The 24,642-nt window shown below is 39.8% G+C and overlaps 3 protein-coding genes across 3 annotated transcripts in view; 1 reads left to right on the top strand and 2 right to left on the bottom strand.

Annotated features, from left to right (window-relative positions):
- Cilk1 (ciliogenesis associated kinase 1) overlaps positions 1–1,823 on the bottom strand; it is a 37,726-nt gene extending 35,903 nt beyond the window's left edge. The window contains exon 1 of the mRNA XM_046458551.2: positions 1,581–1,823. Within this exon, the coding sequence (XP_046314507.1) occupies positions 1,581–1,681 (101 nt within the window). The 5' untranslated portion in view covers positions 1,682–1,823. The remainder of the gene's footprint in view (positions 1–1,580) is intronic.
- Positions 1,711–20,130, bottom strand: LOC131424695 (uncharacterized). Its single transcript, XM_058583694.1, has 2 exons — positions 19,881–20,130; positions 1,711–1,853 (listed from the first exon to the last, which is right to left on the bottom strand). Exon 2 carries the CDS (start codon positions 1,828–1,830, stop codon positions 1,711–1,713), a length of 120 nt encoding a protein of 39 aa, XP_058439677.1. The 5' UTR covers positions 1,831–1,853; positions 19,881–20,130.
- A 2,718-nt stretch (positions 20,131–22,848) lies between these two features.
- The window catches only part of Fbxo9 (F-box protein 9), a 40,773-nt gene continuing 38,979 nt past the window's right edge, over positions 22,849–24,642 (top strand). Inside the window, exon 1 of the mRNA XM_046458591.2 lies at positions 22,849–23,175. Coding sequence (XP_046314547.1) covers positions 23,173–23,175 — 3 coding nt within the window. The 5' untranslated portion in view covers positions 22,849–23,172. The remainder of the gene's footprint in view (positions 23,176–24,642) is intronic.

The raw sequence follows: 24,642 nt of genomic DNA, 5'->3' as shown, positions 1-24,642 counted from the left end.
AAAGAGCAGAGAAACGGTGAAGAGACGGGAAGCTCAATAAGCAGCACATGACTGAGCTGGTACCAAGGTGGGCAAGTGGGGCTCAGGCCTATTGGGGACACTGAAAGTCAGGGGGGATCAGGGGCTGTGATGGGGCAGCAGGACTCAAAAAAGGCTTGCTGCAAATGGTTTTAGTCAATTAGATTCATGTGCTTAGGATAATCTCTTCAGTCTGGTAGGAAGAGGGGAATGAATGGAAACCTGCAGCCCTGCAGAGGACCTAATGGTCAGTTGGTGAAGGGGTTAATGAGGCCTTCAGTGGGAATACAGAGAAGTAGGAGGATTAGACAAGGGATTGGTAGAATTGACAGGACTAGGTGACCAAAGGTGAGGCATAAGGGGAGGGAAGTCAGGAGGATTCTCAGGTTTTGAAGAGATGGTAGTATCATTTATGAACACGAGGAATACTGATAGAGAAAAAGACTGGGGTAAGAGAGGAAGAGTAGGTTGAATATGAGTTCAGTCTGATGCATTTGCAATGTCTGCAGGACATCCAAACACAGCTGGCAGGAAGGCAACTGGCCACAGATGAGCACAGCAGGCATACTCTAATGTGGATCCCAAAGACCTCCCACTCCCGGTATTAGAGCCTCATGTGACCCCCTTCTCCTTCAATGACTTGCTTCTAACCAATATAGCAATTTCAGAGGATGTCATTTCTGTGATTAGTTTATAAAAGGAAAAGATAACACTTCTACCTTAGAAGACTCTAAAGCAAACTATCATCCTGTGAGTTGCTCTTGAAGAGCCCCCCCCCAGGTCAAGGAACTAAAGGCCAGCCTCCAGCCAACAGCCAACAGGGAACTGAGGCCCTCAGTCCAACACACTACGTACTCAATGCTCCTGTAATCATATGAGTGAGTTTGGGAGTGAGTTCTTCCCCAGTCCAGCCTTCAGTGAGACCCTGGTCCTGGCTAGTACCTTGACTGCACCCTTTTAAAACACTATCCCTACACTAGAGAACTCAGCTAAGATGTGCTGATCCACAGAAATCGAAAGATGATAAATGTGTTGTTTTAAACTGCTAGGTATTGGAGTAGCTTATTATACAGCAACAGATAACTACATAATATGTCTGGACACTGGCTGCAAAGATCAAGAAGGTAGAGGGAACAAGACAGAAGTCATCAGATCACCACACATGTAAATACGCAAGCACAGAAATTGTATCCTCTCCTGTAAAATGATGTTTATTCATCTGTTTACAAGATGAGAAAATACTATGGAAAAGTACTAGTGCATATAGACAGTACTAGTACTTCACTAGTACTTTTTCCAAGTGGTAAGTAGTAACCAGTAAGTGGTAAGTAAGTCTAAAGTGGAGATTTTGAAGGCCTCTAACAAGAGTACTACAGCATTAATACACTCATCTAATCCATAGTATAATCCATAGTAGTCATCAGCTAAGGTTCTTCTGCACAACCTCCCCCCATTCCCCTTTAAGATTGTTCCTAAGACCAGGACTGGAGAAGGTGGAGTGGAAACTATCTTGATAACATGTAGCTAAAGATGATGTCAGAAAAGTGAAGGATACAACTTACTTCTTAATGGCAATCAGTTCCCCAGACTCAATGCTTCTTCCTAGCAGGACGGAACCATAGGTTCCATCCCCAAGCTGCTTGATCGTTGTGTATCTATTCATGGTGTGCCTGCTCAGGCCGGACACTCATCTCAGGGCCGCGGCGGTTCAGTCCTGCAGTGGTAGCAGGCCTCCCCAGAGTGTAACCAGATTTTTCGATGGCAGCAACAGCACAAGGTATTCAATAGAACGTGACTATCTCCCAAATACATATTTTCAAAGATCAGTCTTCTGCCTATAGAGAAAAAAATGAGACAAGGACAAATGCTAATATACATTTTGAGTTTTTATATTTTGATAATCTAAATCAGGGGTCAGTGAACTGTAACTCCCAGTTCACCACCCAGTATTGTGAATAAAGTTTCATTGAGACAGAGTTATACCCACACACTTGCAGACTGTCTGTGGCTACAACAGCAAAGTTGATGTTTGTGACACTGTATGGCTTCCAAAGTCTCAAGTATTTACTGTCTGGCTCTTTACAGAAAAAAAAAACTGTTAACCCATGGTCTAAATAATGTTCTTTTCCAACACTTTATAAAACTAGAGATACCATGCTTAGAAAGTAATGAAATGAATCAGCTCCAATTCAATGCTTTTCTGCTGACCATTCTGAGCAAACTCTTCCCAATAACTATGGTTGGTGAAAATTGCTGACTTATGAAAATTAGTCCTAAATATACTGTTAGGTTCATTTCAGCTACAATTAACCATGTAAACATGTAAAAAGCCACAGAAGGCTAACATTAAGTTAAACAAAAAGAGAATCAGCATGTACTCCATAAACTCTTTGTGGCTAAGCATCAACAGTATTTTTTTTTTTACAACTAGACATTTAGAAGCTAAACAAAGAACTAACAATTCAAGATCTATAGAGTATGCCCCTTTTAATATAACTCAGTTTTGTGGTTTTTTAAAATAATAAGTCGCTGATTTTTTTCACTTATATAATTGAGAGTCAATCAGTCTGTCTGTAATTAAAAAAACTGAAATAATTTCAATGACTTTATACAATATTAATAACATGTAAATGCTTAAATAAGAATGATAAAGGTATATTTAAAAAATATATATGACTGTCAAACTAATAATCTGAAGAATGAAAAGATAGGAAATGACTGGAAGGATTTGACATTCTGTATCATCAAATACAGTCCATGCAGCTTCTCATTTGAGACAAGCTCCCATCAATAAATGTAGAAGGAAAGAGAAGAATAAGAAATTCACTATTAGATAAAGAAAATAAGATTTGTTTCATGCAAGGAACATTGATGGGTACAAATACCAATGGATGGGATTAACAGGATATCTGCATAGTCTTGGAGAATCTCTAAGATAAATTATTAACTTCAAGGAGAAATATGGTAATTTCACAAGAAGAAATTCAGCAGAAACCCCTTTACCCAAGTGATTAAGTTCAAGACCATCATTAATTTCCTGCTTTCGATCATCATTCTATGGTTATCTAAGATTTTAGTATTAGAAGCTGGATGAAGGGTTTCTAGAACTTGCAGTACTATTTTTGTAAACTTTCTGTTTAAAATTAGTTCAAATTTTTTTTAAAAATTAAAAATATAGACTGTGTTCTCCTGAAGGGTATGTGTGAGATTGAGAAGCCTAAAGAAAAACAAGGTCATGACTGATTTCACCATACTCCACATATAACTGAAAGGGACTCTGGAGATCTAGCAAGGACCTACTCATTCCTCTTTCCCCTGGAACCATTTTAAAACCACTGGTTAGAGGTTTCCTCTTAAAACCCTTTAGGATCAGACTCTACAATTTCCTTAGGCAGCTCTTTACAGTGATGTACTCTGCTGCTAATTAATACATACCTATGAAGCACCTCCTATGTGACAGATCCTATATTTAAGTTCTGGGGATACAAAGAACAATAAAAATATGGTCCCCTCTTTCAAAGAACTTAGAATCTCAAAGCAGGAAATAAAAGTGGGAGGCCATATACTCCTTATGAATACAAACTAAGGTATTCCAAGTTTGGTTAGGGTGTCAGCTGTGGGAGGGGGAAGGAGAAAGTCCCTTTGGCTTCCAACTGGGTAAATCCCATGTGAGTTCAGGAGGCAGTAAGAAAACCGTGTCAAAAACAAATTAAGTCAGAAAAAGTAGGGGTTTTTTTTGTGTGGCAGATAGGGGTTCTAACATTCCAAGGAATAGAAATGAAGGCATAGGGGCTTAACCTGGAACTGGGGAGAAGGTGGGGAACATGAAACTGCAAGGAAACAATCCCTGAGTTTTATTTTGGAGGACTTTGGATGGCATTTTAAAGGCATAGGCTTTAGCAGGTGTGGTGGCATATGCCTACAATCCCAAAGATTCTGAAAGCTGAGGGGGAAGGATCCCAAGTTCAAGGCCAACCTCAGCAACTTAAATAGACCTTTAACAACTTAGTAAGACCCTGTCTCAAAAGAAAAAAATAAAAAGGTCTAGGGATGCAGCTCAGTGGTAAAGCACCCCTGATTTAACTCCTAGTATCCTCCTCCCCCCAAAAAGAGACTTCAACTGAATTCTGTACTGGAAAAGAAAAAAAATGCTATCAAGGACACTATTTGGTCAATGGGAACAACTGGAATATGGACAATAGATTAGAAAAAGCTAGAATCTGTTAAATTTACTGAAGATGATGCCTGTGTACCATCAAAAGAACACAGTCTTATTTTTGGAAAACGTACCCTGAAGAATTTACAAACAGAGGAATTTATCTGTAAAGGAATTGACAGAGTCTCCTGACTTACCATGTGGTTATGTCTTGAAAAAACCACTGTAAATTGAAAATGCATTTAATAGACCTAACATCCCAAACATCATAGCTTGGCTTAACTATCTCCAAAGTGCTCAAAACATTTACATTAGCCTACAGCTGGGGAAAATCATCGAGACTTACAAAGTCTATTTTATGATAAAATATTGAATACCTTATGTACACAAAGAGATAAAATTCATAGACATGATGGGATGTGAAAACACAAAATATAAGATCTAAAAAGTGCTGGCAACATAGTATGCTGTAGATTATCAGCTGCTTCTCCTCTGATGGTGTGCCCGACTGGGAACTGGGGCTCACTGATGCTTCTCAACAATGAGAGAGAGTACAGTAATAAATATTGCTAGGTTGAGAAAAGATCAAAACCCAAAATTCAAAGTATGGTCTCCACCTAATACATGTCACTTTCACACTAACATAAAGTTGAAAAACTCTTTAAGTCGAACCATTGTAAAGTCAAGGATCATTTATACTCTCAAGTGAGTAGAACAAAATTGTGTGTGTGTGTGCTCACCTGCACAAAGCTTCAGGGAACAAACAGGGTAAAATGTTAACAGTAGGTAAATCTTGGTAAAGGATAAATTATGTTCTGAATTGTATCTCCCTCCCTCGAATTTGTAATTTAAAGCTCAAACTCCCAATGTGACTGTATTTGGAGAATGAGCCTAAAAAGATAATTAGGTTAAATGAGGTCATAGGTCATAAAGGCAGGACCCTGATAAGAAAGGATGAGTGTTGCACAGTCCCTGCCATGAGGGCCTTCTGCAAGCCATATACCTAAAAGCTAGAAGAGAGCCCTTGCCTGCAGAAGTGCAATCCTATGAGAACCTTGGTCTTAGACTTCACAGTCTCTTGAACAATGAGAAAATAAATTTCTGATGTTTAAGACACCCAATCTATGATACCTTGTTTTGGTGGCCTGAGCCAACCAAGGATATATGAAGTTGTTTGTGCTGCTCTTATAACTTTCCTGCAAATTTCAAATTATTAATGATTAAAAGTGTTAAAAATTCTCCTCAAAATGGTACAGGAATTAAATCTTTAAAATAATAGGTACGTCTTACTAAACATTTTATTTTAGCTCAAAAAACAAAAGTGTAGGGGCTGGGGTTGTGGCTCAGTGGGGAGGCCTTGGGTTTAATCCTCAGCACCACATTAAAAAATAAATAAATAAATAAAGGTATTGTGTCCAACTAAAAAATAAATATTAAAAAAAAAAGTGTAGACTTATTTAATGTTGAGTTGTTCAGAAGACAACACTGTAAGAGCGTTCCTCTGCCTATGGTCACTATACGGTGGAGCGTTTTAGATTCAGGGTACACTTCAACATAACATAAAAAGGGCATCTGGGTCACAGCATCAACAACCATGGCTATGCATTGTTTACTACTCTTTTTCTTCTTTCTCATATTTATCTTCATCTATTTTTTGACATAGCACATATGTTTTCTATAGCATCATATTTATTTATAATAATTTATTTCTCTAACAAATTAAAATTTCCAACCCATCATTGCATGTCATCTCCCTTTAAAAAATAAATCACTGGAAATTTGATTTGTCAAAAATCATCTAATAAGCTATGTCTTTTATTAAAAAAAAAAGGCAGCGTTGTCCTAGAGATAACATGGTCAATTAAGGTTTTATTTTGTTGTTGTCGTTAGTTTGTTTGTCGTATTTTAACCAGGGTATAACATAATCAAGATTGCACTTTATAATCCAGTTAGAAAATTTTAATTCATGTTCAAGCAAAGCTAATTTAAATTAATTTCTTCGTGTTTAATTTTTTGTGTATATAATGAAACCATGTCATAATTGTATGCACGTGAAATTAGTAATCAAGTGTGTGCCTTTCAGCCTTCTTCTACCCTAATTGCACAACCTTTTCTCATAGGACCTATTTTCCACTCCTTTAATTATCTTTGGCATTCATCTTTGAATCCTCACATACTTCTCCATTTCCTTGATGAATTCTGGTGACCAAAACTTAATAATGATCTATGTTGGGCTGAGGATGTGGCTCAGTGGTACAGCGCTGGCCTACCAAGTACAAGGCCCTGAGTTCAGTCCCAGCACCACAAAAATAAATAAACACATAAAGATTTAAGAAATAATAATAATGATCTATGTTAGAGTGATAGTTCTTTTTTTTGCATTGGCATGACCAATTATTAATAAATAATAATCTACCAATTATTACTAAATAATAATAATAGAAATCTTTCTGTGACAGCTAATGCCTCAATTAAGATGTATAATTAGATCAAGATTTTCCTAGATTATCATGGAGAAAACTGAATGAATTGAAAACTTTACTGAAATGGAGATAGATTGGGTCCCCCAACACAATGGCAAACACCTGTAAAACACCAGCTACTCAGGAGGATGAGGCAGGAGGATCCCAAGTTTGAGGTTAGCTTGGGCAACTTAGCAAGATCTTGTCTCAAAATAAAAAAGGGCTGGGGATGTAGCTCAGTGGTAGAGCACCCCTGGGGTTTTATCCAGTATTGCCAAAAAAAAAAAAAAAAAAGAGAGAGAGAGAGAGAGAGAGACAGACAGACAGACAGAGACATTCATTCAACACACAGTTACACTAATATTCCTCCTTGCTACAGTTTGTCATATTATCAAGGAACAACATTTAGTTATTCTGGCAAGATCTTACTCTTATCACAGCACAGTAGTTGCTTTCTAATGTGTTGTTTCAGGTAATTACATAACAATTCTACAACAGATTAGTGTCTCTTTATATGCCAAGTTGACAGTATAAAATTCTAGTCAAATTTTACTGAGATGCTAAACATTATACAAGGCTTTGGGGACACATTAAGGATATAAGATGAGAGTCTTTCCTTTAAATAATTCATATCTGACACATAATAGAAAGTGATGAGAGAGAGGAGCCAACTCTTGAAAGGACGGGAGAGATCAGACAATCCTTTAGAGAAAAGACAGTGCTGAGATACTGAAGAATAAGCAATGTTCATCACTAGAAGAGAGAAAGGTGGAAAAAACTGTGCAAACGATTGGCAGGTAAAAGAGCTTCACATGCTCACAGGAGGGCAAAAGCCTAATGGTTCTTACCCTCACTGAACATTAGAATCACCTGGGGAACTTTTAACATCTACTGATGCCCACTTCTACCCAAGAGGCAGGTCAAGAGTGGGCACAGAACTTTGGTAGCTTTGAAAGCTCTCCAGGTGAGGTTAGGGCACCAAATCAATGGAAGACAGTGGAGAAATAGCAGGAACCAGCTAGAAACTCAGGGCAGGGACTAATTATGAAGGATATGTGTATCATGTAGGAGTTTGGTCTTTATTCTGCAGAGGAAAGTTCTCCAGAGTCTTTAAGCACAGAAACAGCAAGAGAAGGATCCCTATGGAGATTAATAGATGTTAGAATTCAGGCAGAGAGAGTAGTTAGAGGGCTACTGTAATAGGCCAGGTGATACATGAACAAAGGCACTAGACTGGGTGAATCTGAGATACCTAGGGACATTCACTTTGGGATAGGGAATGTGTGGGCATGTGCTTTTTGGCAATGTGAAGAGATGTGGGTTCTGATTTCTAGGGTATTGAATTCGAGGTATGTATAAAAGCTCTCACCAGAAATTCTCACAAGGCGGCTGCAAACAGGTCTAAGGCTGTTCTATTTAGTTCTTACTAGGAACACAGCATTCAGACAAGGCTAATGGACTGCACAACTGTGGAGTATTGCATTCACACAGAACACAACGTAAATGTTCCCAGCAGAGTTAAACAACAGGGCAGCCCTGGGCTCAGACCTAGGGATGCAACAGTCTCATCACATCACTGAATTCCTGTTCAATTTCCGATGCCAACTGCAAGAGAGAGAGAGTAAAGAACATAATGAGGGCCTAAATGAAAACACAAGAAGAGTAGATGAAGAAACACAGGATGCTAGAGGCAAAGGAGAATTGGGGAGTCAAAATAATTATTTCAAGTATACAAAGGGACAACATAGAGAAAGATTAGCTGCATTTATGTATGAACTCATAAAATAGAACCATGATCGTTGTCACAGTTCTATCCTCACACTGGTGAATTAGTTCTCATACAAAGAAAAAAAAATGAAATGGTATTAGCCAAATTAGCTTCAGACAAGAAGCATTAATGAGCCCACAATCGGTTCTAAGCATATCCTAGCAAGAAGTGGTTATGTTCATGTGAGATCCCTATTTTTCAGTTATTCATCATTTTTGTGGTGGCCCAAATATGTTGACTCATGTCAAAATCAGAAAGTAAAGAAAAAAAAACTCATTGTTGCTCTGGGAAAACAATAGGGAAATTGGACAATGCCCTAGGGAAAAGAAGGGAGCTCTGGCAGATGCCATTGCTTGTCTACCCAACAGCCACATTACCCTTATTGCTTAGTTTATAGAACTGATTTTATTCAGAATTCAACATAGTTAGGCTCAGGAGCCCCCTACTCCTGCTCCGGGGTATAAACTAGATAAATCTAAGCCAAGCAAAGCAATTGTACTTACTACTGAAAGCTGTTTAGGACTATAACTATGGCTCTCACTTATGGGAATAAAAGGAAGTGAGCTGGTGAGGGAGAGGAAGGCTTCTAAGAAGGAATCCACTCCCTGATAAAAACAGTTGACCCTTTGTATCATTTCCACCATGAGCATGGTTGTGTAAAACTGTATTATATAGGGCTTAGAAAGCCTGGTGACTATAAGAAATCAATTCTAAAGATAAGAATTCTGTCCACTGAGGATGAACAAAGAGGCTAAGTCCTCCATGACATCAGTGGGCTGCTGCATGATCTCTGGAAAAAAAAAAAAAAAAAAAAACTGCCTTTGATTTCTTGCTAGATGACCTAATTAAAGGTCTTTGTTGCCACAGTCACTATTAGTCTATCAAGTACAGCTGATTGCATTCCAGATACAGCAGGCTAAGGCTTCACTCACAAAGGAAATGCAATACAAAATTCTACACAGGGGGTGATAGACCTTGATAGTTAACATAGTTTTAAAGGTATGTAGCTGGAGACAAATTAGAAGTAATTCTCTATTAGCCTAAGGTTCATTTTTAACCCACCATTATGTGCTTCCATTTTGGAAGAATATCTAATATAAAAATGACATAAACCAATGTGATACAATAAAGAATGTTAAAAAAAAAAAAAAAAAAGGCCCTGGGTATCATTCAGGGTTACCTGGACAACTAGCTAGCTGGAACTGAGGCTTCTGTCTTCTACCTGGGTTGTTTCTAAACCAGACTTCCTTTGGAACTTTAAGTTCCCCACAGGGTGAGCAGATGTTCTCCCAGAAAACTGCTATCCACAGCTGGCATCTAAACTCAGACTGCCAATTCTCTGATTATTCCCCCTCAGACAGGACTGTTCTCATGCCCACATGGCATGTTCAACAAAGAAGGTGGACCAGTATGGCTCTCCATGAAAATGATAAGAAACTGCAACCTCCATTTCTTTCTTGCTACTCTTGATTTGAAAGTTTCTCCAGTAGAACCTCTTCCTCAATCCATGTTGCATGAGCTTCTAGAATCCGCCCCAACCCTGTAACATGGCAGGTGGCAATCATGAATGGATCATACCTTGCATGACAAGTAGAGTCCAGTGGGGCTCATTCTCCATGTCACTGATGAAATTTACCACAGTTATCAGCAGAGCTTATGTCAAAAGCAGCAAGAGAAAACAACTCTCAGGTTTAAGCAGGAAAAAAAGGCTTTAGCACATTAACAACTATTTTTATTGTAATTCTTCTTTGATATTTAATGGGAGACATCTAAATCTAGAGTCCGTTCTTTAAAGAAGAAAAAAAAATACCAAAGATGTAAAATGCATATGTGAAACAGCTATTTTTAAGTTGTATTCCTAGATAGATTTTATTGACCCAAAGTTTTGGAGTGCTCTTTTAAAAACAATGACCACAAATATACCCTGTGTCTTCAATTATATCTAACTCAAGTTTCAATTCAGTATAGAAACAAAGCACTACCATGCCACTCTGGTTCCACTCAAGCATATCTTGTCTACTCCTTTCTACATCTACCCATAAGTCATTCCACTTACCCCTCAGTCCAAAAGTAGAAGGCAGTTTCTACCATTGGGTTCTTTACAACTTGGTAAAAAGACTAACACATATCTTTTCTATGATTGTGAGGTCTACCCACATTTGTGTTGTATGATATAAAAATATGTGAAATATTTATTTTTATAGAATATGTATTTCAAGCCAAGCACAGTGGCACATGACTGTAATTCCAGCAACTTGGGGAAGCTAAGACAGAAGGATTGCAAGTTTGAAGCCAGCCTCAGCAGAAACCCTGTCTTAGTGGTAAAGTACCCTGGGCTAAATTCCAAGAAAATAAAAAAAGAAAAGAAAAAAAAAATATATATATATATATATATATACACACACACACACACACCCATATTTATTTATTTATTTATTTCACATATACAGGAATAGCTGAAATAGTTTTAAGAAGTTAATTAACATTCTCCAATACAACATCCCAAAGACACACAGTTATCTAAATTATACAGCACTGGTATTCATTCATTCAAAATTGAGTACATTAGAAATAAATGGAAGTGGTTCGGGAGGTTGAGGTAAGAAGATTACAAGTTCAAAGCCAGCCTTAGCAACTAAATAAAGGCCTAAGCAACTTAGTGAGAATCTCTCTCAAAATAAAAAATAAAAAGGGTTACACACGCTAGTACAATCCCTGTACAAAAAAAAAAAAAAAATGAAATCAGAAATCTATGCTTACCCAATGAACACAAGGGCTTTCCTTTTTGAAGTATAGAGGATTTCTATTTAACTTTGCACAGTGGACTGAACTTCACACCTCTAGCCTGAAATCTCCACATACATGACATTAGCATATGGAGTTTTCACACTGTATGACCATAGGCCACAAATGGGCAGTCTGGGTGGTGAATCCAGAAGTGTGTTTTGAGTCTATGTTTAAAAATAACAAAGTTCATATATAAATCCAAATTTGGGGTTTCCCTGGAAAACCAAAAAGCTAACAACACAGGGTCTTTTGCCCTCCATACCAATAGAAAGCTAGAGAAATGCTACTAGCTTTGTGGCTGGGTATGCTCTGCAGTTCTTCAGGACCCTATCTTCCCTGTTGTCAGGTGCCATTGTTTTTTGTCTGTTTGTTTGTTTTTCAATTGTCCTTGTGTGTGTCTTCACAGCCACTTGTTTTACTAGAAAAAAAAAATAAATTCCTGTTCCTATGCCTCTACCCAAAGTGACAAAGTAAAAGGATGAAGAAAAAAATTTAAAAAAAAATGTTTTTGTTTAAAGAAAAATTAAGAGAGAAGAAAAAAATGCTCTTTTTTAGAAAAGAAGCACTATTTCTGACCATTTGATAAGCACACACGCAGCTTCTTGAGTCTCTTCTATTTCCTCCCTACTACTGAGTGTGTTTAAGTTCAGCTCCTGGTATAGACAGCTAACACTGCCAGGAAGAAAATGGAATGTAGGGGCCCATTCATTATCTTGGGAATTAGCATGTCAGAACCAGCATACTCCTAAATACCACTGAGTCACAGAGTTAACCTGAATGAATCACTCATTATAACTAATACACACAGAGTGTCTTCATACATCAAATAAGCCCAAAATTCAATGATAATAATCAGTAAATCTGCAAGGGCCTTTAGTAGCACTAAACAGCCTCAGTAGATGCAAAGTGAATGCAGATGAAGAGGGACTGGGTCCCAGTTTTCACTCAGCACTAGCCAACTATAACTTCTTAGGGCACTTCTTAGTCTCCAGGTTTACTTTTTCAGTGGAATCAGGCATTGGACTCAATGATGCGAGGTGATTACCTCCTTGAATGCTCTGTGATTTTGTGAAGCTAGAGTTTGTCTAAGATGGATAAACATTTCCACTTTTCTCATCCCATGCACAAAGGCTAATGAAGAAGACAGGGCTCTCTATGCTATGCAATGTCTCTCAGTCAAGAGAGGAACAGGTACCCCAGTGCCTCAGCCAGGCCCCAAAGTTAAGAATCGCTTCCTTTTCTTCCATCAGTCCAGCTAACGCATAGTTTCCAGGGCCTCCTGTTCAACCCACACAGACAGAAATAGCTAAGGGTCCTCACCCATGACAACACCTCACCCTTCACCTCACTGCAGCTCCTGCCCCTGTGGTGAATGACTCTCAAGCTAGTCCTCTGCATGTCCACCAGAAGGCAACCTGTACCACCTTTGGCTTTGTGTTTGCACACAGCAGGTCCTCAAAGACTGCTTGGCCCAAATTTGAAGTTTAAACTTAGCAATTTATTTTCTGTACCTCCTTATATAAGTACTTCAAAACTCTCAGTGCTTCTATTTCCTCATGTCCAAAGTAAAGATCAGAAAATTGTTTGACTTGAACAGAAATGTTTTGAAGTTCTGAAGTGGAAAAATAGTAAATACCATAGAATGCTGGGGGCCCTCAATCACAGAGAGGCCTCTCTATGCTACCAGATCAGGTCTTTGGCCTTTGGGTAAGGCTGTATCCCACAAACAGAGAAAGGATTCTAGCAAATTTGAAGTACACGTTATGACTTTCCTTGCTAGGCTATATTGGGGAAGCCTTCCTGTTGTCCTCTGCCCCAATTCCCTCCCCTCAGCTTCAATCCTCAGTGGAGGCAAAGAACATCTGTTCATGACCACCAGTTGACTAACATCAGGGGCCCTGCTCATTCATAGCCCAGAAAACAAGCTGGGAGCCAGGACAAATGTATTCTGTTTTTTATTTTGAAATCCTAATAGTTATGGGATAAATGTCACAATTATACGTTTTTTTTTTTTAAAGATCACAGACATAAAATTATGTGCAAACTTGGGATTCTTTGGGAGTTGTGATTTACCAAGCACATTTACACTCTTCAGACCCTTAGAAGAAGTTTGGCTCCCTAGTCTTAATCACTGTACACTGAAAAGATTCTGTTATGTTCATCTGTCCTCATAAGAAACCTGGATTATGTGAAAACTTCATAAATGACCCTTCTCATGATATTTTTGAATTCATTCTACCTTTACAGGCTTATAACTACACTTCACATTCTAGGTTCAAGTGTGCCATAACTTCATAAGAGTGAATAAATTATTTTAAAGGGGTACTAAAAATAGTAAGTATAGCTTGTTTATGACTCTAGGGTCTAATTCTTCTGTCCATACACATTTTGGCAAACAAATCTTTTATGCATTTTGCCTCTTGGAGGAGTGCTTTTTTCTTCATTGAGAACAACAGCTAGCTACAAGGCCAAATGAACTTATTTCTGTGGAACTTGCTTTATCTTTACCTTGACAGAGGACTTCACTCAAGATGTTTTCAGTTATTGCCTCAACTAGATGCTAACAGAAGACAATCAGTTATTCTGGTGTGCTTTCTATGCCCAAGAAACTGCTTCATACTTTTTTCCCCCACTCCTCTAACCCCAGCTTCTGAGAAAAGAATTCCTCACGCACCAAGTCCTAATCTTCTAAGAAGGGCCTATGGCTCCCCATCACTTCTCCTGTACCACCAAGGGTGCTCATGCCCCACGCCTGAAGGAAAAATCTTCGATCACCTGCAGATGATTTTCAACTATGACACATAGGTGGCTTTTGTGGAATGTGAAGAACTAAAGGAAGAGCAAAATGTTCGAGGGTTAGAGAAAAATAACCTCATCTGGAGTTTTGTGAAACTGGATAAGCTGGGATGAGAGCTCCCCAGCTTAACAAAGAGCAGCGAGGGAGGCAATAATCTCACTCCAACTTTTTGCCACCCCATGTTTTAGAGGTGGGCAGGGTGGGTGAGATTAAGATGGGGGAAGGGACAAATAAAAATATCATATATTCATAATCTATACAGATATTACACATTTAACTAAGGAGTGGACCTCATTATAAGGCACTTCACTACCATATATAACAAATAAATCAACAAGTCTATTAAGGAAGAAACAGGAACTTAATACAAGAATAAAACAGAGTAGGGGTCAGCAAACTTATCTGTGAAGGGCCAGTGACTATTTTGGGCTTTGAAGACTACATGTCTGTCACAATTACTGAACTCTCTTGTTGTAGCGCAGAAGCAGCCATAGACCATACATCAATAAATGGCTTCACCGTGTTCCAAGACAATTTTATTTACAAAAAACAGGCAGCAGGTAGGATATAGTCCACAGGCCATAGCTTATCAACCCGTGAAATAGGAATCCCACATATAAGCAAAAACATTTTTGCTTACTTCAGCACTTTTCATATACAGCTTATTTACTTCCAGGTTACAGGGTCACCTACACAAAAGTGTGTTTATCACCAGAACGTAAGCTCTATGGGAATAGAAATTTTGTTATGTTCACAACTGTATTCCTGATATCTAGAAGAGTATCTAGCATACAGTTGGTACTTATAGGTTCTCATAAGAAAGATGTATTAAATGAATGAGTGAATGAATGAATGAGCAACTATAGACCTCTGAAGGTAATTCTGATTATTGCTGATTTTCCTGTACCATGAAATTCACCCCATTGCCATCCATAATGCCCTTCTTTTTCTTTTTTCTTTTCAAAATTGAATAATGATAGTGAGACTAAGGTACCAAAATATGAGTACTTCTAAAAACGTAACATTAATTTGGAAAACACTGGCTTTTCAACAGTTAACAGAAAGACATGTATATCTTGCTTTCCTCTCATTCAACTTTGTTTTAGTTAAATCATTCTGATAAATTCACTTTGAAAACAAAGTTAATATGCAAAAAGACAAAACCATTAACTGGTATATTCTGGGAACTTCAAGTTTATGCAGATTAAGGCTGAATATCCCTATCCAAAATGCTTGCCATCGGAGGTGTTTCAGATTTGGGATTTTTTTCCCAGATTTTGGAATATGTGCATATTAAATGAGATAGCTTGGGGATGGGACCCAAGTCTGAACATGAAATTTATTTATGTTTCATATATATTGTATATACATAGTCTGAAGGTAATTTTATACAATATTTTGAGTACCCCTGTATTTTGGCTGCCATTTATCACATAAAGTCAGGTGTGGAATCTTCCACCTGTAGTATTAGGTTGGTGCTTAAAAAATTTCAGATTTTGAATTTCTGGGTTAAGAATGCTCAATCTTTAGTAACATTCATGGTCTTGTCCAATTAGTAGTTAGACATTACATTACACCATAATACTTTATCCTTGTGGTTCTGGGGCATTTATCTTTTAAAGCAGTCACAAGGGCAGTCACATATCAACAGCACTTCATCACAGGTCATTCTGTACCCACAGAAAGGTTAAAAATCGACTTTGAGCTTTCCTCAAAAAAGTGTGGTTCTCCCAATTCTCAGTTATCATGTCATAGATTTTATCAAGGGCCCAGTACAGAACTCCATCGTGGTGGAGAAAGAACCAAGTGAAATGTGAGGTTCTACGGTGGCTATTTCATTTCAAAAATTGAGTTAGGATGACAAACTTAAAGTTTAGGAAAATTTTTAAAGTATGATAATAAATAACTGAATGCTCATTAGGGTAGATTTGAAAGCTAAGTTCAGTATGATCTAAGTTCAAAGCATAATGTTAAGGAAACCCTCAGACCATAAAATAAAAACTCTTTTTTTTTCTTCCTCTAAGGGAACTTAATGATCATCCAACATTCTCACTTTGAAAGATGAGGTTCAGAGACTCAACAAATAACAAAAGAACCTTTGTTATCTTCAGAAATAGCATATTTTTTAAATGTGTGAGTATATCATATTTTATTCTACAAAAGATGTACCACAATGCCTCTTCCTTTCTTTGGTAAATGTATGTGAATATTTTGCTAATCCTGAGCCCAAACTTCATAAGCCAATCTACATAGGCTATGACTGTAGCCTGCACAGCGAGTCCCACCATGAGAGAGGAATTTCTTCATGAGAGGGGGACTATCTGCATTTGTCAATGAAGATTTCAATGTTCAAGGCACAGCAAGTGAGACACTTAACGTACAAGGACACTTCAATTTCCCTGCAAGGAAATCAGGAATGGAGGCAGCCTTCTGCTTGTATTAAATATTTCCCAAAAATTTGTTGAACAGTGGTAATTTCCTAACATCAGTCAGCAGATCAAGGGGAGCAGAGTCTGAGCATGAATGCACACAGAACCTCAGTTATCATTTTCAGGTGACTCTGAGTGGCTTCTTTTACTTTTCTTCTCTGGCTGCAGTAAAAACATCTCTGATTTTCTCCCTGCCACAATATTTCCTTAGAATTTTAATGCTATTTGTTCTGGAAAATTACTTGATTCACCAAATTATTTTTACAATGTAACTTTCTAGAAAATATGTATTTTTATAAGAAAGTTAAGGCTATGATCCAAAGGTAAGCACAGCTACACACTAGCATACAGTTGACCTCAAGACAACATAAGTCATTCAGGACACACCTCTGTATATTCTCCTAGTCACCCACATCACCCATAAATACCAAGGGTCACAGGAAGTAGATTGCTGATATTCTAGTCATAAGGCCTTCTCAGAATGCCATGGCTAAAGAATGTTGATTAAAGAATCAACAGTAAGTGAGATACTATTCATATACTTACATATAAAGGTCACAATACACAGAAACTGCCCCAAAACCACAAGTAAGTAGTCCTGCATAAATCATATACTCCACAAGAAGAAAAATGCTTTTATAAGGGCAGACATCAATAGAAGGGTTAGGTACATCTTTAACTCAGTAAGATCCTATAAAAGAAAATGGAAGAGCTTGCTGCAAGAGCAGAAGTTAAAAAAAAAATTTTTTTTTCTTTTTTTTTTTTCCAAAGGCAGAGTGTTCCTGGCAAGGTTCAGATGGAAAAATAGCAACAGATCCCAGAAGCAGAGCTGTAGCCAGGAATAACTTAAGCTCAAGTCATATTCAGTAAGGGCAGAATAATACTTACTAAGGATTCACAGCATAGTTACCCTGATCCTCTGGGCCTCTTGGCTGACCCATGACTTATGGTCTATTACAAATCTGACCATAAACATTTACTAAATATACGCCACATATTCAGAACTAGTCATTGTCAAGGGAGGAACAGAACTTCGTCAGGTGGATGGCAGTTACTGAGTAGGCACTGTAGACCACCTTCACACCACAATTGGCTGGGGAAAACATTCCTCTATTTTACACTCAAGAATCGTAATGCTAGAAATATTCCACATGGCCACGTGACTAAAAAGAGTAGTCAAGCCCTGACCACAATTCTGCCTGACTCCAAAGCCCACAATACCACATTACCATGCATAAAATATGGCTCCTGACCTAAAGAGGCTTAAAATAACCTAAGCGAATTAGAGATCAATACAGGCAATGTAATGAAGGGCTAACAAACAAGTATCTCAAGACTTTAAAGAAAGAGAAATGAATACTTAGAGAAAATATGATAAAAAAGTAGGACTTGGACTCCTCTCCAAAGGATGGAGTTGTACAGAAGAGTGGAGAGAAGGAAAGGAATTTCTAGAGAAAGCAATATAAATGACATTTCAGTAGAAACAAGACTGGGCCTCTCAGGACAGAAAGAAAACCAAAAGAATCCTTTGCACAAAGAAGGGTGAGGCCCATTATGAAAAATCTTGAAAAAAATCAGACATACTAGAATTGACTTGAGATAATAGATCATGGAGAGGAACTAAAGTTTGCAAGGCCAGAAGAGACATGATAAAAGGATCATTTAAGAAAATTAGATGGGCAACAGAAGGCTGAAGAGCCCAGAGAAGGAAGCTTCTCGTTCATTTGTTCATTCATTCATTGGGCAAACATTTATTGAAGGCTCACTAAGAGTCAGTCTTGGGAGGCTGAATAAAAGGTGGATCCAGTGCTGTAGGAGAGGAAGTGCGAGGGCAGAAGTAGAGTACAGAGGGAATGATCTGTAGAAAACATGTTTCAAAGGTCTTGATGACTTGATAATACAAAGGATGTCAGAAATGAAGGAGAAGATCATAAAGGGAAATTCCAAAGTTTCAAGATTGACATAATTTCCACCTTTACTAGGAACCTCAAAAGGCAACGAGGATAAAAACAAACAGCAAACAGGGAAAGTATGAAAAGGGCTTTGATGATGTTGAAAAGTCAATAAATAAAACTCCAAATGGCCTGTTCATTACCCTGGTAGTGCCTGTACACGTTGTAGGGAAGAAACTTCAGTGAGGAAAAACACTTCTTTGTGACTGCTGTAAATGCTCTTGCCTTGGCAAGGAAGAGCGGTTGTGCTTACCCAGGAAGCTCTATCAAGCCTCCAACACGGGCCTTCCACCATCTGAATCATGGCTGCCCCCTTCCCACCCAGCCACCATTTTGACTTGGCAGAGGGGACAAGACAAAGTGGAAAGGGAGAAACCAAAAATGTGCAGGGTCACTATAGAGTTAGACCTTAGGGATTGGGATGGGAAATGGTACAGGATGTCATTTAAAATAAAAACATCCCAGCACTTCTCTCATTTCTACACCCACTTCCTACGGTTTTATAATTCTTGGTCCTCAAATAGATAGGAAGAGGGTTTTTTTTTTTTTTGGTAAAGATTCTTTACCAAATTGTAGAGCTTTGTTCCGAAACTATTTCAAATGTGCATATTTATGCATATATTAACTCCTTACACAGTTAGGCATATGGCTGAGGCACAAATTCTTCTTAATAATTTATATGTTAATCAAATTTAAAACTCATTTAAATTTTATATTCAGCATTGGCACCACTCACTATTGAGGCACACCCTGAAACCCTACTCACTAGGAAATGAAAACTGTAACTATCAAACTTCTATTAATAAAGACTGCTGAAGGCCAAAAAAATAAATTAATAACGAACATCAATACCTTATAAAAATCCAGTCCGCTGGCAAAATTCAGGGTGGTATTCCCTCAGCCTAGCCCAGCTTTATAGCAAACACAAAATTTTACTTAGTTATAAGTGGGAATGAATGTTCTTCTCAGCAGAATGATGCATTAAACTACGTTCTACATAAGCTCTTACTGTTGTTGTCAAAGTTTAAAAGGCCAACGTTACAAAAGAAACAGTTATTCAGTCAAATCCTTCAGTCTTCTTCTCAAAACATCTACTCAGGTTAGTAAAACAGAAATCAGAGCAGAAAGATATTCAGTGAAAAATGGTTGCAAATAAGTATGTGGGGGTTCTTGCTCAGACAGACCCCTTGCGGGACAGCCAAGGGCCTAGTTAAGAAAATTGCAAGACCAAGTCCTCAACATCCCCAGAGAGGCTTCAAGAGGGCCAAGATCTTCCCCCCTCTCTCAGAGGAAAAGGTAAACACACCCATCAAAATCGTCCAGAGTTTTCATGCCAGGAGAGAGACACCCATACAACCGCGGTTTCTGAGGAACCACAGGCGGCTTAGCTTCTTCCTGCCCCCCCAGGCTTCGCGGGGCCATCGACAGGGGACCTCAGCTGCCCCAGCCCACTCCCCACCGCGCCTGGCAAGGTGCGGGGTGCAGCCCCTCCATCCACGAGCCCCACTTACTGGCGCCGCGGACTCAGGCGGGGGCCCGCCCCTGCGGAGAGCGCAGCTCGTCGGCGAGTGGGGCGCCGCCGCCGGCCCCGGAACTGGCAAGCGGGGCGATGCCTGCTAGGATGGGCCGCAGGCTCCGCGTAGGGACGCCCGGCAGGTCCGGCGAGTCGCCCGGGCCGCGGGGCGCATGGCAGTGCAGCTGGAACCCGGCTGCTCTCCAGCCTCCTTCAGGAAAACAAACAAAAGGCAGGGTGGCTGCTAGTGAGGACGACCGGCCGCTTTCCCTGGGAAAAGTTACCCTGCAGCTCCCCTCGCTGGCCCTGCGCGTCCCTGCAGCGCGGCCAGTTCGCCCTGCGCCCCGCCGAGGAGGCTGAGAGCTCGGGGACCGGCTGCCCAGGACCCGAAGTCCACCTACAGATGGGCTGTCAAGATTTAGAAATGGAGACTGTCGCTGCATGCTCTGAGAACCACTAATTAAAGGTAATCCGGCTGAAACATGTTCCTGGTTTTAAAAAATGTAAGCTGAGCGACATTGTGAGTGCAACCAGTGCCATTGAATGGTACCCTCCCAAATGTTTAAAACAGCAAATTTTGTTATATATATTTTATAATAGAAAAATGTTTAAAATAAAAACTCAACCAATTCACTGTAGCATTCCCTTGAATCTTTAAGAGTGTCTACAATATTAGCATCTTTAACTTAAAAGACTGAATTCCTTATCCAGGTTGGGAGGCTTAATACATGTCCTCTACATAATATTCGTTCTTTCTGTGCTAGTTATGTTTCATCTAACACATATGCCTTTTAAACATATTATCTTTTTCACAATTATATTATAGACTTTACCTTAAATCATAAGGCTTGGCTGTGAAGCACTTTATAAAAAGAAATTGCTTTCAGATCCCTCGTTTAAATTTACCTAACTGTTGCAAGCCAGTGCGTCTCAATCATTTTCAGGAGCAACCAGAATCACCTGGAGGGCTATTTAAAACAAATTTGAGGGACCTACACTTGGCGTTTCTGGTGTTGATGTTGCTGGTCAGGAGAATCAGACTTCCTTAAACAACACAATTTTAATTAACAAATCAGTAACTCTTCAACACATTGAGGATTTTTCTCTGAGTTTAAATTTCCCAGTTCATCACTATATCCCTCCTCTTTCTCCTGTTGAAGAAACCTACTAGTTGGTTAAGAACCCTTAGGTTTCCTCTCCCAAGGGATAAAGGGTCATCCTACTGGGGAAACATATAACATTTATCTACCTTTGTGTTTACTTAGCAATAGCCAAACCATATGGCAAATGAAAATTGCAAATCATCATCAGTGAAAACATAGGGAGACAAGGAGTCTAATGAATCATATACTACTCTTATGAAAAACAATTTTTAAAGTAACTAAAATGATTAGTTTTTAGTCTAATTGTCCAGGCAAGTCTACCTCACAAATGGAACAAACTTTCTGGAAAAATTACAGCCCTGTAAATACAATATGACAAAATACAATCCTGTAATGAGGGCTATTTGATACAGTGGAACTGATCTAAATGAGAAAACTAATAACTGTGAAGTATAACAGTATTTTAATAAAACGGGTATTCAACTTATCTTTATAAATATTTATTTTTATTATTTAATTACTTGCTAGAATAACAAAAACCATCTGTGCTAATTGACCAGACCACCTTAAACATGCCACACTTTTCAATAGTTCTCAAACTATTTCAAATCCCATTCTTCGTTTGCAAAATTGATATTTAGAATTCAAGAGTCCCTTTAATCATTTTCTTCTGCTATAAATCCTAAACCTTTTCCTCAATTTAAATTTCAAAATTCAATTTTAAAGAGGTCATTGGGAGGAAATTTTTCCTTAAAAGACTTAAATCTTATAGTCTCCTTTTAAAACTATTAAATTGTTGGCCCTTGTTAAATATGGGGGTACTTTTTTATATGTAGTTAGTTTGGGGGTATAAATAAAAACACACCCAACCAAAAGGTGTATCCTAAAATTAAAATATAGCATTTGGGTTTTCTTATTTGTAGCTCATCAAACCTGCCCGTTTTTTGTTTGTTTGTTTTTTGTTTTTTTGGCATCCAGTTCTCTGCAATAGATGCATTTCTAGGCGCTTCAGAATAAAATAATGAAATTTAAATTCTGTGAGCTTGCTAAATGTGGGTTCTTGGAATCCTGGTGACCATTAATCGCTGGCACTTACAGAAACTTTAGAAACTCTTATTTGCTAAATGAAGGTAAGAGGCTATGTAGCCTATATGTTTTCTTAAAACATACACCCATAAAGATTTGTAGTGCTAAACCAGTGGGCCTCCCCTTCAAGTGAAATGAGGTGTTTGAGCTTTAAGAGGTGGGGCAGGCCGGTGAGTAAATCCTGGCGCGCAGCGTGCAGTAGCGGACTGTAAATCCCAGAGTGCACCGCCAGCCCGCCTCGGCAGGACTCCAGCTCCGCCAGAGCTGCACGCCTCCCCCATTGCATTGTGGGATCTGTAGTGGGATGCTCCTCACTTTGGCCGTTTTCCTACCCTGTTGCAGCGCACATAAGCGCATCCTTTCCTCAGTCTTAAGAGTCTGTGCACTTAAGATTAATTTTCATAACAGCCTATGAGTGCGGCTGCATTTCTGGCGCGCGCACACACAGAGTACCCAGGACGGTGTCGCGATCTTCTGGAGTCTCGGGTTTGATTCTCCTCCGGACGGCTTAATTAGGGCTTACCCTCAAATTTAGGAGAAAACATTTTTTTGAGTTAATGTCTGTTCACATTTCCCTGGGTGTTCACTGGGCCGAACACAGGGGACAGAGTGCCGCACTCCGGATTCTGGTCGCGCACATAGTAGGCCGACGCCCCGCTGGCCCGTAGCTAGGGCAAAGCGGCCGGACAGCCCGCGGCGCGCACGGACCGCGGAGGCGACACTGCGCATGCTCGGTGCGTCGGCGCAGGCTTCCGCAGCAGAGCGGGCAGCTCCGCAGCGGCGTCTGAGGTCTCCAGCAGGGCCGACGCTCTTGTGCTCGTACGGTCCTCGGTGGGCAACCGGCGCCCCTCCGCAGCCCGAGTTCCCGGCCGCCGCTCCAGCGCGCCCGGATCTGGCCCCCTGTCCCGCGAAGATGGCTGCCGTACGCCGGGCCCGCAGTTACTGCCGCTGCCTGGTGCGCTTCTCCGACCGAGAACTCTGCTAAGCCCAGCTGCAGTAGACAGGCAGGAGTAGACACCCGACACCGAGCACCCCTCTCCAGCGGGGCGGTGCAGAGGGGGCGCAGAGAGCCCCTCGACCGCGGCCAGCCGCCCCGCCAGCATGGTAACTTGGGGAGGGGGTCTTGGGGACGCTGCGGGGCGGGCGCGGGTGCGGTGTGCAAGAGGGGCCGGGCCTGGGGCTGAAGGCCGAGTGGGAGCTGCACGGTCACCACCAATATAGGGCCCTGGTCCAAGGGGGAGTGAAGGGGATACTGGTTCTGCAGGTCCCTAGGGTTCATTTCTGGTAAACGACACCCCCACCCAAGTGAGCCCTGATGCGAGGAGTGAGCGTTTTGCAGTACATCGCAGAAAAATGCCCCAGACTTACTAGTCAGAACTAGTCTCGTCCCTCTTCAGTGATTTTATCAAAAGCAGTGTGCTTTTGAGGATTGAGGTGAGCATTCCCAGCATCCGAATTTGGGAGGGAGCCCTGGCAAGCAGACACTTGTTGATTACTCCTCTTCTGGAAAGCAAAGCCCACAGAGAGGCGGCGATTCCAGCCCCTTTCAGGAGCTCTGAGTTTAAACGCAGTGCCTGGCTAGGATGTTGGCAGGTGGTCCTGGAGGAGTGGGGATGGAAAGATCCTGTCTCACTTTCATGGCATTGAGGGCCTAAGCAGCTTCTTTAAAGTCCGAAAGGAGAAACAGCTAAGCTCCAGAGTTTGACAGCACAAATGTCATGGAACTGTTGCATGAACTATATAGACCTTCCCCTGTGCCTTTCTTTGGTATCGAATAAATTGTCCATCTGATAAAAGTACTCTGGCCAGGGCTGGATGAATCAAGAATGAAATAGTACCACACTAGCTCTTAGAAAACTCAAATACTTATTGAATAAGCAAATGGCTGAATGCATTTATTTCTTGTAACTAGTGCTGGATGATGGAAGAAGAACCATTTGACTCTCTCTCTAAACTTTGAGTCCTTTGCCCGGAATTAAGCTCTTAACCTTTATGTTAATCCTATCTGCCGAATAAGTAAAATGAAGACTTGAGCTCCTCAACATATGAACTATTCTAGTGAAAGGTGATATTTAGATCAAATTCAATTATGAAGAAAAGTGGAAACTTCTGGGTGGTAACTGAGGACCAACTTATTTCAAGTACGATTTGAATTGACCAAATGTAGTAAAACAACAATTTTTTACTGTCAAAATCAAGGTAATGGCTAGAACTGTATTATAACACAAAGTTCAGGGGAGAAGGAAGATGTTGCCTTGTTACAGTTTTCTCCATTCTTGAGGTATGCACTATATAGCCACATGACATTTTATTAATTCAACTAATTTTTTTGAGTACCTGTTTTCAGCCTGGTATGGTGTTAGACTTTAGTATAATACATTTTCAACCAAATCTGTAAGGTGATTTATGATAAACTTTTGATCATGAAATGTCACGTCTGAAAAGGGATCTCAGAAATCACCAAATCTCTTCACAGAAGTTTCTGAAGAGGGGACAGCTGAAGCCTAGATGGGCCTGTACTGTGAATCAAGCAATGTATTGGCCCTAAGGTTACAAAGATGACCAAGATGC

Source organism: Marmota monax, unplaced genomic scaffold (assembly GCF_021218885.2).
Source record: "Marmota monax isolate L192 unplaced genomic scaffold, Marmota_monax_Labrador192_F-V1.1 WCK01_AAM20220418_F8-fsc00191, whole genome shotgun sequence".
NCBI lineage: Eukaryota > Metazoa > Chordata > Mammalia > Rodentia > Sciuridae > Marmota > Marmota monax.
Note: the sequence above shows the minus strand (reverse complement) of the source record. Positions and strands in the feature narration are given on the sequence as shown.